At 40.7% G+C, this 15,255-nt stretch overlaps 1 protein-coding gene across 4 annotated transcripts in view; it reads left to right on the top strand.

The window, feature by feature from the left end:
• The first annotated feature begins 657 nt into the window (after positions 1-657).
• The window catches only part of ipo8 (importin 8), a 33,924-nt gene continuing 19,326 nt past the window's right edge, over positions 658-15,255 (top strand). For 2 of the 4 annotated variants that reach the window (XM_063501319.1, XM_063501318.1), the window contains exons 1-14: positions 658-1,029; positions 2,854-2,935; positions 3,256-3,412; positions 3,565-3,723; positions 7,625-7,781; positions 8,208-8,297; positions 9,511-9,605; positions 9,701-9,785; positions 12,562-12,696; positions 13,080-13,179; positions 13,525-13,601; positions 13,891-14,007; positions 14,106-14,195; positions 15,060-15,225. In XM_063501319.1, the coding sequence (XP_063357389.1) occupies positions 946-1,029; positions 2,854-2,935; positions 3,256-3,412; positions 3,565-3,723; positions 7,625-7,781; positions 8,208-8,297; positions 9,511-9,605; positions 9,701-9,785; positions 12,562-12,696; positions 13,080-13,179; positions 13,525-13,601; positions 13,891-14,007; positions 14,106-14,195; positions 15,060-15,225 (1,594 nt within the window). In that variant the 5' untranslated portion in view covers positions 658-945. The remainder of the gene's footprint in view (positions 1,030-2,853; positions 2,936-3,255; positions 3,413-3,564; positions 3,724-7,624; positions 7,782-8,207; positions 8,298-9,510; positions 9,606-9,700; positions 9,786-12,561; positions 12,697-13,079; positions 13,180-13,524; positions 13,602-13,890; positions 14,008-14,105; positions 14,196-15,059; positions 15,226-15,255) is intronic. The other 2 variants (XM_063501317.1, XM_063501316.1) reach the window with 1 other exon arrangement.

Genomic DNA, 15,255 nt, shown 5'->3' with positions numbered 1-15,255 from the left:
GGTGCTAAAGGCACGTATTGTCTCTAATGGTGACTTTTTTTACATTTACTTAAAGGCCATTAAAGTAATGGCAAAACTACTGTATTTGTGTATATGTATTCAAGCTGGTGATTTACAAAGCTGCACAAAAGTCTGTAATAACTCTTGTTTATTCAGCTCCTCATATTTTTGTGTTGCTTTGCTTTCATATTCAGGAGAACTTCTTCAACATGCTGAAATTTATTTATTTATTCAACAAATTAATTATTTAATTGTGTGATAAATATATTATATTATTATTATATTATTAATACTGATATTTATTTTCTTTCACATCTAATGTACAATGTTATTCATTTACGTGTTTAGTTATTTATGTATTAATTTTACTTACTTATTTGTGCTGTTTCTCCACATGTGTGGATTTTCTTTGAGAGACTGAAATTATAAATACAAACGGTGTGTAACTGTGTGCTCATTTAAAAGAGCATAACGGCAAGAAAAGGGAATAATCGTGGGTCTTAGGAACTTCCCATTCCTTGCAGAAATATTGCATTTTGGAGTCACGTAACCACACTCCAGCCAAGCAGGTGGCGGTAATACAATAAAATGTTGAATGTCAACTGCCTAAAAAAAGAACTAGAGCCAATATTCACAGGTCGTTTCCTGTAAAACTGATAAGACCGCTGTAAAGGTATCAGGACTTTAACAGAAAGAACACCGATGTGTCTTTAACAGAAACTCGCCTCCGCTCCTTTAAACAAAATGCTAACCATGTGTCCGATTACAAGCCTTTTATTTTGAATGTTCTGACCGGAAGTTGTGTTTTTTACTACCGGAAGGCTTTTCGTGTTTAGGCCACACTGGATGCAAAAGGAACGAAATTTGGGTGCAGAAACGTTAGCTTCTGTTAGTTTCATGAATGTGAGAATAAAAATAGAAACGGAACCGTGGAACTAAACACACATGGATCCCAACCGTATAATCCAGGCTCTGAAGGGAACTATCGACCCCAGCCTGAGGATAGCGGCAGAAAATGAACTCAATCAGGTGGGTGAGCTAAATAGTTTTTGCTTTGCTTGTTTTCTTTTTTCAGAAGACCGCCGGGGTTCATTCGAGCCGAGGAGGGCTGCTGGTGTTTGTGGAGGATGGCGGGCCGTGTTTTGGGGATTGCGCTCGGCTTTATCTGGTGAACGTTCAGCTTAGTTAACGTTCAGATGCATATATTAGGCCTAAGATGAGCATTTAGACTAACCGGTACCCCAACAGTCACTGCGGCAGCTGCCCTCGAGAACAATAGGAGGCAGTTCTGACAGCCATCATGAGCTGACGGTCAGCAGCGGGGTTTCCCAAACTTTCTCATGTCGACACTGGAGTTCAGGACTTCTACAGTTCTCTGTTGTTGCTCCTGCGCACAGTATTCTGAATCGAAATGGGCCTTCAATGGCCGAATAATAAAAAGGATCGCAATATTTGGCGCCGTGAGAGCTTTGCTGAGTTACCTAGAATGATGCAGAAACCCACTAATGTTTTTGCTTTGTTATTTTAACGCTGGCTGTAGCATGACTGAAACTTGAATTGATAAATCTTAAAGGGATTTGAGCTGTGGGCATTCACACTGTGTAATAACTCCTTATTTAATTACACATGGATTGTGTGATTATATAAGCTTTATAAGCCTTAAATTCCCCATTTATCAACTTTCACCTGCTGGGCAGTCCTCTTCTTTAAAAGGAAAACAAATTGTATCTTCTTCTGTCCTCTTTTTTTTTTCTCCATCTCTGAGATCGCACATTATTTTGTGTTTTTTTTTCTCCCTCAGAAACAGATGTATTGCACTTTTAGTTTACAAAGATTGTGATCCAAGCTATACAGAAAGGGTTGTGTGTTTGTTGATCCTTGTTGAGCTTTTTGAAAAGTTTCATTTTAATTTGTCTGCAATTTCAAAAGAAATAACTATAATAATGTCTTCAATGTCACAACTTGACATCTTCCTGGATGAATTCATGACAGGGATAAGATGGGAACAAAACGATGTGTAGATCGAATTTGAATCCTCTCAGAACATCTCTTTTAATGTTTTCTTTAGTCGACATCAGGACTTTTTAATGAAGTTTTGTACTTCAGGATGCAGAAGACTGAGTAAGACAAAAAAGTATTTTACTCCGAATCTTGGAAAGTGGGAGCTGGCAGGAGAGGAGGTGGAGAACAACAGAAGGTTTTATGTGGGATTGGAAAGTTTACAAAGGCCAGAATACATTAACTGACCAACAGCTGAGAATTGGATTGCAATCCTCTAGACAACATCTGTCTAGGATCCAATAATCTCTTGCAAGTGGAACATGAATGGACTTTGACAGAAGTACAAATGGTAATAAAAAAATAATAATAATAAATCTTGCACTGTTCAAGACAGAAATGTCAGACGGCGCCAAATTACAAAAACAGTTAGACTGAAGTGACGCGACAATAAGGCAGTACTGATGGCCTGCAGTGTCTGTGGGGTGCTGCAGCTGCATGAGTGGGCCAATAAAAGAGAATTACACCACTAATGTTATATAGACCTGCACAGCACATACTTGTCTTTGCATGCGTAGGCTGCAGTCAGCAAAACAGACTTCAGGTAGAATTTTCATATCAATGTTATTTTCACTCATTCACACACACTTTCCTCTTTATCTTTTGTCTTTGCAGTTTAAGTGCCTTTACCTCTCACACAGTTACACACTGGTGAATGCATCAGAGGCCATTTTTAAGAGCTGCAGCTTTGGCATCTTAAATTTCATTTCCAAAAACCTTGGGTTTAAAAATATTTTAATATTTTTTTGAATACATACAAAATTTTGAAACTGTCCATCTGTCTGTGTGTTTCAGTCCTACAAGATCATTAATTTCGCCCCTACCCTGCTTCAGATCATTGTGTCGGAGCAAGTAGAGTTTCCTGTTCGCCAAGCAGGTAAGATGCTAACTGGTTTTGGTCACTATGTTTCCATCATTATTTAGTAGTTAGAAAAATAGCACTGACCTGCTGAGAGAGACTGTTGTATGAATATATCTAAAACTAGCTGCCATAGCCTACCATTTGGGAAGCACTTTTCTCAGCCTCAGGTTTCTCAGCCTTAAGAACATATTATATATCAACAGACCAGTGTTTTAAATTGAGTCTTTGTGATTTGTAGAAGCAAATAGATAAATGAACAATGTAAAACTGTATTAGCAATATGACTTGTGTGATGATGGTCTGAACGTGTGCTGTGGTTGTCTCGGTGTGTGTAGCTGCAATCTACCTGAAGAACATGGTGAGTCAGTACTGGCAGGACAGGGAACCATCTGTCGGGGAGGTTGTCTTTCCCTTCAACATCCATGAGAACGACCGGCAGCAGATCAGAGATCAGATCTTGGAGGGTATCATCCGCTGTCCAGAGTCCATACGGTACATGCACATGTGCACACACCTGCTCACTCAGGACAGCTTTTCCCCTTCTCTAAAAGCTTAGATCTTAACCTATTTTAACCATTAAAAGCCCTTTGAATAGTGCCCACGACATGATAGTGACGCCACATATTTCTTTCTTCTTTCTGTAGTGCCCAGTTGACCATGTGTTTGCGAACTATCATCAAACATGACTTCCCTGGCCGCTGGACTGCCATTGTGGACAAGGTCAATATGTACCTGCAGTCTCCAAACAGTGGCAGCTGGTATGGAACCCTGCTGGCTCTCTACCAGCTGGTCAAAACATACGAGTAAGTAACCTGTTCATGTTCAGCCCACCCACCAATCACGTCTGGAGAGCAGAACGGGTTATTATTATTTTTTTTATTACGGTATAAATAAAAAAATATAGAAAAATATAGTTTAATTGAGATCAAGGTCTCTTTTTCAAGAGTGATATGTGTACAAAAGAAAAATTGAGACTTAGACCAGCGTCCCCCAACCTTTGGTTTAATGTCAGACAATATTTTCACAGACCGGCCTTTAAGGTGTGGTGGATAAATACAACAAAATAAAATGATACGACCAAGACAAAAACTGTGGTATTTTGTAAATATAATAATAAATGTGAATTCACTGTGTAATTGTGTAACTTTATTAGCAGCACCCTCCTTAAATGCACCAACAACATTGAGAGTAACGTCCTCCTCTCTGCCCCTTAATGCTCCCTGGTCGCTATGGTAACGTGTAAATATTTCTTTCAAAAGAAGACACAAAACTACAACACAGGAAAAGACCCAGGAAACCGAGTTAACGATAAAAGCCCCGACAACCATAAATTTTCCACCTGAGCTTCAACTCTCGTGGCCCGGTACCAAACGACTCACGGTACCGGACCGTGGCCCGGTGGTTGGGGACCGCCGACTTAGACAACCACATAATAAAATAAAACATACATCGTCACAGATTAAGAAAAATGTATGAGACTATTTGCAGAGAAAAAAAATACAACTCTGTAAAAGGTTCCAGTGAAATCGTAGCTTGTATCTTTGTAGTTTTTGTTGCTCATCCATTTATAGGCAGTGAAGTACCTAAATTCATTTTTTAAGTGTAGTGTGAGGAAGAGGTACAGCTAATTTTAATGTGACCTGAAATTGTAAGGAGGTAGGCAGCCAATCTTTGCATCATACAATGTTACTTTCTTTGATTTGCCTGGTAGTACCGCCCCACTTTTTAACATAAGATTCAATGTTGAGTAAGAAAAGAATCGCCTGCGATAAATGCACCGTGATCCACAGAATATGCGGATAAATAATATCAACATAATCAAGCACGTGGATGAATAGTAAATGAGAAACAAGATTTGTTTCTATATAAAAATCCAATGTTCGCCCACATGATTTTTTTTAAAGTTCGTCTGGCATGAAGCTGAAGTATTATAACAAACAGCAGTTTTAATCTGAAGACCATGAAGGGTCTGAATATGGACTGTAGGCTGGATACTTTTAGGTGACCTCATAAATATCGATGTAGAAAGAGATTTCTGAAATTTGTCAAAAGCAGACTGTGGATTTTCAGTCTTCTCATCTGCGTATTTGCCTGTAACACGTGTTACATTAAAAATACAAGTTACAGGAGCAGTGATCATATCAGCACTGAGACGAAGGAGGGACAGTTTACTGTAGACCATCGTATGGTTTATCGAGGTAAACGAGAATTTGTTTTTACAGTTCTGAATATTTGTTGGAGAACATATAAAATTGGAGATACTCTGTTGTTAGACAGCAAGTTCCTATAAAGCAAATTCCCAGCGTGAAAGCCTTCCAAACTGATTCCTGAAGGAAGTGATGTGGGTGGATTACTTTTCAAAGTTTTGAAGGCTTTCCAGAATTCGGATGCATTTCCTGGATGTTTGCGAGAGATAACAAATAGAAATATGATTTCAGTTGTCTAATTTTGATGATGAAATTTGGGATTAAGTTTTGTTTTTCCTCTCCCCAATATACAGGCTGTGTCTTTAGCAATGAGATCTCTGGAAATGGCTAATGCAAACCAAGGCTTGTTCTGTTTTAAAAGCACATTCAGAACATTTAAGCTTTAAATTTCACAGTGGGGCTAATCATTTTTGTCCTTATCTGTAGCAAAGTAGGCAACCAACTAAATCGCTTAATTTGAGGTGCATTATAAATATGAATTTATTTTACAATTAGTAAAAATGTGCAGCTAGTTACAGTTTACATTTTTGTGCCAAGAAATGTAACATTACAGTATGGAAGCTCGTTTCTGCCACTAAAAAAAAAAAAAAAAAGGATCCATAACTCGAAATTTCGACTTATTAACTCAGAATTTTGAGAAAAGCAACCGCTGCCAATCAGTAATCTACATGAATGACGTCATTTCCTTGTTACCCGGAAGCTGAAGCCCTCAGGTACAAATGCTACAGCTAAGCTACCGGTATTACATCCAGTCATGAATGCACAGATTGCTGAGTATTTTCAGCGTGGCTTCAAAAGTGATGAAGTCCTTGTGTTATTAGCTGAATCACATGGCGTGTTACTATCAGCAAACGTACTCGCAAAAGCGCCAATTTGTTGCGATCCGGTTTTGAGTGCGCGTTACTCTGCGCCATATGCTTCCGGGTAGGGCTGCCACGATTAGTCGACTAGTCACGATTACGTCGACTACTAAAATCGTCGACGACTAATTTAATAGTCGACACGTTGTTTGAAGCTTTGTAAGATCCCAAAAGACGCAGGAATAAATAGTAGGATTTAAGAGTGTAATAACGGACTGAAACAGAAGATGGCAGCAAGGCATGTACAAGGATGCCAGCTGCTGTTAAACCCCGAAGAAGAAGAAGCTGTGTCCGGTATCGTAGCTGTGTCCAAATTCAGGAACCGCATCCTCCTGTGCCCGCATTTGTAGGCCGATTACGTTACAGCGACACGATGAAGACTGTCCAAATTCGAAGACTCCGACAAATGCGGCCGACAAATGCGCCCTTCATTTCCCCAGATTTGAATGATGGGTCGGGTGTATACTTCGTGGCCCAACCTATCCCAGAATTCATAGCGCGGCCCTGCTCAGTTTCCAACAATGGCGGCAGCTAGTTACTTGTAATACTACTCTTATTATTCTTTCTGGGTCACAAAATAAACATTAAACATATTTTCAGGCGAGAATGTAACTGTGTAAACTTCAAATATCTGCTCGGTTTATCAAGACACCACATATTTTCAAAAGCGCTCCGACGTTTTCGGAGACGTCTGTTACCCACCAGCTCGATAGCTAGCCGGGGTTCAAGGTTCACTAGAGCCGGTGAGAACACCGGACTCCTGACAAATCGTTTTCAAACCCACCGCCGTCTTTCGCTGCTCAGGTTAAACATGATATATGAGTCACTTAGATAACTTAAAATGTTATTGTTTGGCTTTTTTCAGTATTTTATTTGTTCCTGAGTAAATCGGTTTGGCTGAGATTAAAGTTATAGTTTTTACACAGCTGAATAAACGTCAAGCAGACAACTGATTATCAGAAGTGTGAGATGCTGGAGAATATACTCCGGTGTCCTGTTATATTTTAGATAGCAAGGAGCAGACGGCTGAGTTTATTAAACTCCACCGAAACAATCTGCAAATTTCATTAAAATTTAATAAACTGTCATCTTGTCTTTATTTTTAGTTAGCACATACCTTAAACACTTAAAGCTGTAAGCTAATGATAGTTATATAAGAGCAGATGCTGCTGGTGCAATAAGCTGTACGTTTTACGTCCAATGGATGATGATCTGATTAGTCGACTAATCGCAAAAATAATCGGTGACTAGTCGACTATCAAAATAATCGTTTGTGGCAGCCCTACTTCCGGATAACAAGAAAGTGACCTCATTCACGTAGATTACTGATTGGCAGAGCTAACTCGAAATTTCGAGTTAATAAGTCGAAATTTCAAGAAAATAACTCAAAATTTCGAGTTATGGATACTTGTTTCTTTTTTGGTTTTTTTTAGTGGCGGAAACGGGCTTCCATATTACAGTGTAATGTCATTTAAAGAAATTCTCTCAGACTAACAAGGCATTATAGAGACAGAAGTAGATAAGGCACTCTCTGCTTCAGTCTAAGAGTTGAAGGAAGACGATGTCTACAACCTAAAGCACGTTCTGATTTGAACTGAGATCATTTAGTAAGTATCACGTATGTGTCTGTGCTTCAGGTACAGGAAAGCAGATGAGAGGGAGCCGTTGCTTGCAGCCATGCAGATCTTCCTGCCCAGGATACAACAACTCATCAGCCAGCTTCTGGTTGATGCCACAATCTTTTCAGTCCTCATTCAGAAACAGATCCTTAAGATCTTCCATGCTCTTGTACAGGTGTGTTTGTGTGTGTGCATGTGTGAGCTTTTTTTCATATGCTAAAAAGCCAGAAACTGTGAAACTTTGAAATGTGTCATGTCAAAACATGTAGTTAGTGTTGTTGACACATGTAGCTCTAAATTGATATGTTTCCTTCAGTTGTCTTATGCTGAGGTTACAGAATGTGACTGGGGCCAGACTGAATGTTAAGAGGGTGAGAGGGACTACAGTCTTGCACCTTTTTATTCCTAATTACACACTTTTCAATGTGCCCTAAACTCCACTACGCTGGTACACACAGCAGCAGTTGCTCTTTATTCAGATTAGCTGTCATCGTCCGCTGATGTGACTTATGTATTAAGAAAAGGCTCAGAGATGCTTTCAGAAAGTAGAAAGGTGGTCGCAATGGAAAGGAGTAAGAATGGTACTTCTTCTTTCTTGCAGTATTCGCTGCCTCTCCAGCTGATCAACAACACAGTGATGACTCAGTGGATGGAAATACTCCGAGCCATAATGGACCGAGACATCCCAGCTGTAAGATCCCGAATCATATAGACACAATGTTATTTAACAAATTCAACAGTATGTAACGTCTTGATGCATGCTCAATCATCCAGAAGGAAATCCCAAGAAGCTTGATTCTGTTCATCTGGATGTAGCGTTTTCAGGGGTCACTCGTCTTCAGTCTCAGCTGACTGCAGGTTTCCCCAACCTTATAAACAGGACATTTGCATAATGACTGAAACTAGGACCACTAGTGAACAATAGGCTGTGAGGTCAGTTTATGATCTGACCTCACACTTTCTTGATGAATTTCACATTACAGATCATTAATATGCAAATTTCCAGATGAACAGAATCAACTTTTACATGGTAAATCCAATTAAGATTTGGAATTTTATTTTCAAAACTTGTGTATTGCACTTTAATTCTAGTCACAGAATGATCATTAAAGTACTAGCATGCTATACACTGTGATAGTGTTTCCTCACTTGGCTAATACGGACCCAGCCCAATTTTACTCTTTAGGTGTGTGTGTGTGTGTGTGTGTATGTGTGTATGTGGGGGTGGGGGGGTGGGGGGATGTGTGTATCATGACCGCTTCTGTTAATGACAGTGCGGGGAATGAGTGGGAGGGTGAGGTGGGCTGCTTTTAACCATGTAAAGCACTTTGTGCTACAGTTTGTATGAAAAGTGCTTTATAAATAAAGATTGATTGATTGATTGATTGATTATTCTATGTGCTTTCAGCCCTTTATCTGCCTCGCATTACCAATCAGCCTAGCATGGATGTTTTTGGACTGTGGGAGAAAGTCGGAAAGTCACACAGACACAGGGAGACCATGCAAACGTTTTGTGCTGAACATTTTTTTAATTTAAAAAAAAGTCTATAATGAACTTTTTTTTATTAAGTCCCAACAAACCACATTCATTTGGTTTTATATTACACAGTTTTACAATTACACATGTGAGCCTGAACCGTTAGAAGCTTACTTCTGCTGAGACATTCGGTTATTGTGAGAGCTGAGTGGCACAATACAGCATCATCAGTGTAGAAACGTTTTGTGTTCCACAGTGTAGTTAAAAACCCCGTAAATAAAAAGGTTCGTTGATCAAACAAGGGCACTGAAAATTGAATGCTCAATTACTGAAAAAAAGCATCTTTCTATACTATTTCTAGACGCATGATTCTAATGAATCTGTTCTTCACAAGGACCTAGTACTGACCGTACAATGTGTTTGTTAGGAGACATTGGAGGTGGATGAGGATGACCGTCCTGAGCTGGCGTGGTGGAAGTGTAAAAAGTGGGCGTTGCGCATCATCACGCGACTGTTTGAACGGTGAGTCCAGAAATGCTGTTAAATCATTACTGAGCAGATTTGGATTTGGCAGAAAGACCTTCTCAGCATTCCTGTATTTCTGATGTGAATCACAGATATGGAAGCCCAGGAAACGTGACAAAAGACTACTACGAGTTTGCAGATTTTTTCCTGAAGACATATGCAGTGGGGATACAGCAGGTAAATATGTGTCACTGAGTCTGTTTGAGTTATAGGGAATGAAATTGTCAGGTAAATAACACTCTTACTTTGATCTTTAATATAGATTCTCTTGTTGATACGTATCTTTGTGGTATTTGTGCATTACAGTCAGTAACCATGCACTCTTGTTGTTTTACGTGTATTTTTCACCTTTGGTGTTGTTCCTCAGCATGACAGCAACAGGTTAACTCAAGAGCTCTTCAATATCTACTTGAAAGTACTATTTTATATTAGGTGCATTCCAAATTCAAGGTTATAGGATATTCATAAGGCATTTATACTGTGCCTAAAGGCAGACAAAAGAACATCTCCTAAATTAAAGGATGGTCCTTAACAATCAGAGAGTCTAACTCTGATAATAGCAACCATTCAAGAGCGAAGGGGCAGGTAGCTAACAACAAATGACTGGGAGCTGAGAATCTTCAATTGAGAAAATAGTGAAGAATTCTGTGCAATTAAAGACTAAATGAAAAATATGAACTGTAGAGTGGAGTAGCCTCAAAAGTTAATGTCTGAAGGAAATTTTCTGAGGAAAAAGTGAAGAACCGCTCTGGACTTGCTTCAACTTCAGAGGAAGCTGGAGACTTAAATGACTGACCAAGAGAGACGTGAAAACATGAGAATCCTTGGTATTACAGAACAGGCGGAAGATAACTTCCTTGCCATGGTGTTTTTGGAAAACATTAAGAGAGAGGTTGGAAATAGGGGTGGGTTTTAATAATCGATTCATCGATTAAAATCGATTCTGGCTTGGATAACGTGAAATCGATTCATTAAAATCCTGAATCGATTTTTCTATATAAATTTATTTTGCCCGAAACGCCAGAATCTCAGGTGAAACCTCACAAAATTTCAACAACCACCAAACAGCTAAGACAGTAAATGAGAGCAGGTACACGGATTCTGCACAAGGACGTAAACACACAGCTCGGACCCGCCGACGCATCAGAATCAGTGAGATGTCGCCTTTCTCACCCGACGGCGCTGCAGCTTTAAGCGGCTGCGCGCGCTCCCGCGGACGGCAATCACTTTCTGGCAGATAATCACTTTTTGGCACAACAACTGCACGGACACGGTCGGGGCTGAAAGCCGACAGCTCGCTGATTCTGATCTGTCGGCGGGTCCGCGCTTTGTGTTCACGCCCTTTTTGCGCTGATTCTAAAGCTGTTAGTTTTATCTCTCTCCAAACAATATTAACCGAACCAGCAGCAAAAGAAGATCCAAACTACGCTTCACATAAACATCGTCATGAACTCTGACTTTTACTGTTTTGCTTCCACCACGATAAAACCACACTTCATGCACAGCTCTCTCTCTCTCTCTCTCTCTCTCTCTCTCTCTCTCTCTCTCTCTCTCTCTCTCTCTCTCTCTCTCTCTCTCTCTGAACAGCATTATTCGCTTGCTTGTTACGCACAAGTCTACCGTTGTTTACAGCGCTGTCGGCCGCTGTTTTTTTTTTTTCGTTTTACTTACTTCCGAAAAGAAAATCTAATTTCTGCTGTTCAATACTGAACAAATTTAAACTTTTTAAAATTATGCAAAATGCAAAACGCTTAGCCGTGTCTCTAATAAAACCGCTGTAACGTCAGAAGTAACGTTCATATGTTGATTAATGGTTTTCTTTCGTTTTTGATGTACTGCAGAATATTTTTATAAATCCCAGGCCAGGAAAACCACCTTCATGTTTTTCTGTGTTTTATCTTCAGCTACTTTGACACAAAGGCATCTGCTGTGACGCTTACACCTTTGATAAAGTCTTGCGTGTGTCAGCTTCCTTTTTATAGATACAAAAATATGTAAATGTACTGATCTGAATTATAATATTTCTGACTGTCAAAATTTCCCAGATTCAAATTGAATTGAATCGAATCGAATTGAATCGAATCGTGGATCAAATCGATTCGGGACCTTGTGAATCGGAAACGAATCGATTCTAGAAATCAGTGACGATACCCAGCCCTAGTTGGAAATTCCTGAGATAACTAGTTTGAAAATAGAGCACATGAAAGGCTTCAAAGCCCGACCGAGCCACGAGCACCCAGCCCCGGACACCAAGAACCACCAATGCGCCGACGGCTGAGAGCATCAGCCACCAGCAGGGAGTGTGGTGGGGGGTGATAGGTCCCCACACATGGGGGGGCGCTGAGATGTTCCCAGAGGAGCAGTCTGCCCCCAGAGCCAGGAGATGTTGCCCTCTGCTCTGGGGTGGAGACGAGCAGACCACCCCCGGTCCTGCAGCAGCAGGGAGCATCCCAGACGCCAACCAGATGGCCAACTCCTCCCCTCGGCCCCCCACCCCCAATGGCGAACAGAGAACGGGGGTGTGACGACCCCATACCTCTCTCCGGCCGCTCATATGTGGTGTTGCTGTGTGCTGTTCTAAAGTGCATTTAAAACACGGGAGGGCATGGTGCTTCCTGCCAGAGAGCAACGGGTGTCAGCACGGCCCCTCATTTGTGAATATTGAACAATCGCAGCAGCATATTTTACACTAACCAAGCCAGATGAGACTGCCTGTTGCCGTCTTTACTAAGTCATGCTGGTGATGCTGCGGGCTTTGCATTGCTGAGACAGGCTGAAACTTTTGTCCGCAGTTGCTCTATTTCCACATTTGCAGTGTTGTTGATGAACAGAATCAACTTTTTGGGATTTGCTTACCTGGATTATTGAGCATACATCAAGACTAACAGTTTGTTGCAACTAATCCTATGAGCGACGGTGGTTATTCATCCTGTGCGGTGTGTTATCCATCCAGGTCTTGCTGAAGGTGGTGGACCAGTACAGACAGAAGCAGTATGTTACGCCTCAGGTCCTACAGCAGTGCCTCAACTACCTCAACCAGGGTCTGTCACACTCACTGACCTGGAAACAGATGAAGCCGCACATGCAGGTAGGACAGGCATGAAGGAATATGATATTAACCTGTTCCTGATTGGACCAGACACTCTTATTCAGTTTCGAGCTATTTGCATTTAGTTTCACCAAATACTTAAAGGTACTAATCCACCAAAAATGTCAGGAACTTTAGAGAGGAGTCCTTCTGACTCAGTTCAAAGTTGACTTTAATAAAGAGTAACAAATGGATGCTGACTGAAAGTTGTTCTGTCTGTGATTTCATCATTTAATCATTCACATAGGGTTACAAATTTCTGCCCTACTTTTTCCACTCTGGTCATTTTTATTGTCTATTTATTTTAATAAAGCCAGTCTTATTTTTCCCTCTTGAATCATCTTTAATCTCATTAATATTATGAAGACTATTGTTTCATATAGACCATATGCCAGGAGGTCATCTTCCCTCTTATGTGCTACAAAGACGAGGACGAGAAACTATGGCAAGAGGATCCATATGAGTATATCCGTATGAAGTTCAGTAAGTGTTCAAGTATCCTGGTATTGGGGTTGTTATGATACTAGAATTTTAGTCTTGAATTACTTCTCCACACTCTGGAGTCTCTGCTTAGTGTTGCTATGGTTCCCCTACTGCTCTGCACAGGAACAGTGGGGTCCCCATGTGTCTGTAATCTGCAGATTGCAAAGGCAACAGCAGTATATGTGAGTTTGGAGTTTGCCTACCAAAAAAAAAAACCAACCCTAAAAGTAAAACTGAGAGAAAGTGAATGGGTTTTGGCCATTGCTATAATATTGAGTGGTGAAGGTGAGTGCATGTCATGTCTTGGAATATGTTATTTTTGAGAGTATGCATCTTTGTATCTAGACCTCTATGATGACCATGCTCTCCCAGTCACTGCTGCCCAGAGCCTGCTGTGTAAAGCTGCACGCAAGAGGAAAGAGGTGAGGAGGGGGTGAGGGGGGTCATGATAGCGCACATCCACAGGAACCAGAGTGCTTGTACACAATATGTGGCAACTAGCCCTTTGCCCAGGGATATTGATATTATATTATAGTTTATTCCACCACATGAAAAAAGGACTGTTTTTCACTTTTCCTGCCAGTGTACTTTATTTTTATTACCCGTGTCAGAAGATATCGCTTATGTTTTGTCTGTAAGCCTCAAGCTTTAGTTTCTGCACACAGATCTTTTGAATGTAATCTGCAGCATGTCCTTTATTCATTTTAACAGGTTCTGCCTCAAATGATGGAGTTCTGCCATCGTATCCTGATGGACCCCTCTGCTGATCCTTGCAGGACGGACGGAGCGCTGCACTGCATCGGAGCTCTGGCTGAGCTCTTACTTAAGGTACACAGAGACACACATCTGGATGGAACTCTAACGAGCACTTTTATCAAGTAATCAGCTTCAAGATTCGCTGCATTTCTGTATGTCTGGTCCTACAGAAGCGGCTGTACAGGGAGCAAATGGAGCTAATGCTTCAGAACTACGTCTTCCCCTTGCTTAATTCTCCTTTGGGTTACCTGCGTGCCAGGGTGAGTGAACCTTCCTCCCTCCTTTGTAGAGCAGTGTAAGAGTGTCATGATGGCTAATAAGAAAAGAAAAGTTCATACTTTTCTTAACCTGTATCACCACTGAATGAATAATGTGGGTGCATTTTAATCCTGTATGTATAATTTTCACCCTGTGTTTATTTCATAAAACTCAAAATAAAACCATATTATGTCCAGTTAAGGTATTTGAGTTATATATTAAATTGAACTGCATGCATGTACAAACTCATCATTTGGGTTTAGGACCTAAACTTGAATAATTCCAATATATTTGAATCTGGTATATGTATTCCAGTGGCTATTGCAACTAATGAAAAGTATGCAATAACCACTGGTAGGGCATATTTTCATTAAATGAAACTTAAAGATAAGATAACCTTTTTTGAGGAATTATTTACATTATTTACAAGCTGCATTAGAAGCTGATGTGGACTAGTGCTGTACTGCTTTCAGCAGATGTGTCAGAAATGGGTCCAAATGTTAATCTCACAGAACTATAGACACATAGTCTGTGGTAAAGCCTGCAGTGACTACTTGGAAAATGGTAACTCGTTGAGGGTTGTCGTTGCTAAAATGTTCACAAAGGAACTGTTTTTTATTTTATTCCTTTAACGCATCGACTGGCTCTCTTCTCTTCAGTCCTGCAGGGTGGTCCGTTTAGTCAATGTGAGTTATTGTTTTAGTCTCTTCAGCACACCAGGTGTACTGCAGACCAGAGTGGTGCATCTGGTGGGGGGAATCGCTGACGGCAGCAGTAGACAATTATGGTGGTGGTGGTTTCACAAATTTGACTAAGGTGAAAATTGTATGGATGCTGTACAAACTTGGGATACTCTCCTTTGTTAGTCCTGCTGGGTATTGCACTCCTTCAGTCCGCTGCGTTTCCATGACGAGCTGGTGCTGAGGAATGCCGTGGAGTTGGTCAAACAGGATCTGATAGATGACAAAGAGATGCCTGTCAAGGTGGAGGCTGCCATCGCTCTGCAGACGCTGGTCAGCAACCAGGAACAAGGTCTGTGGAGGACAACTGATTTGCTGCTGT

The sequence above is a fragment of the Pelmatolapia mariae genome, linkage group LG17, assembly GCF_036321145.2.
Source record: "Pelmatolapia mariae isolate MD_Pm_ZW linkage group LG17, Pm_UMD_F_2, whole genome shotgun sequence".
NCBI lineage: Eukaryota > Metazoa > Chordata > Actinopteri > Cichliformes > Cichlidae > Pelmatolapia > Pelmatolapia mariae.
The sequence above is the reverse complement of the archived record's forward strand: the minus strand, read 5'-3'. Positions and strand labels throughout refer to the sequence as shown.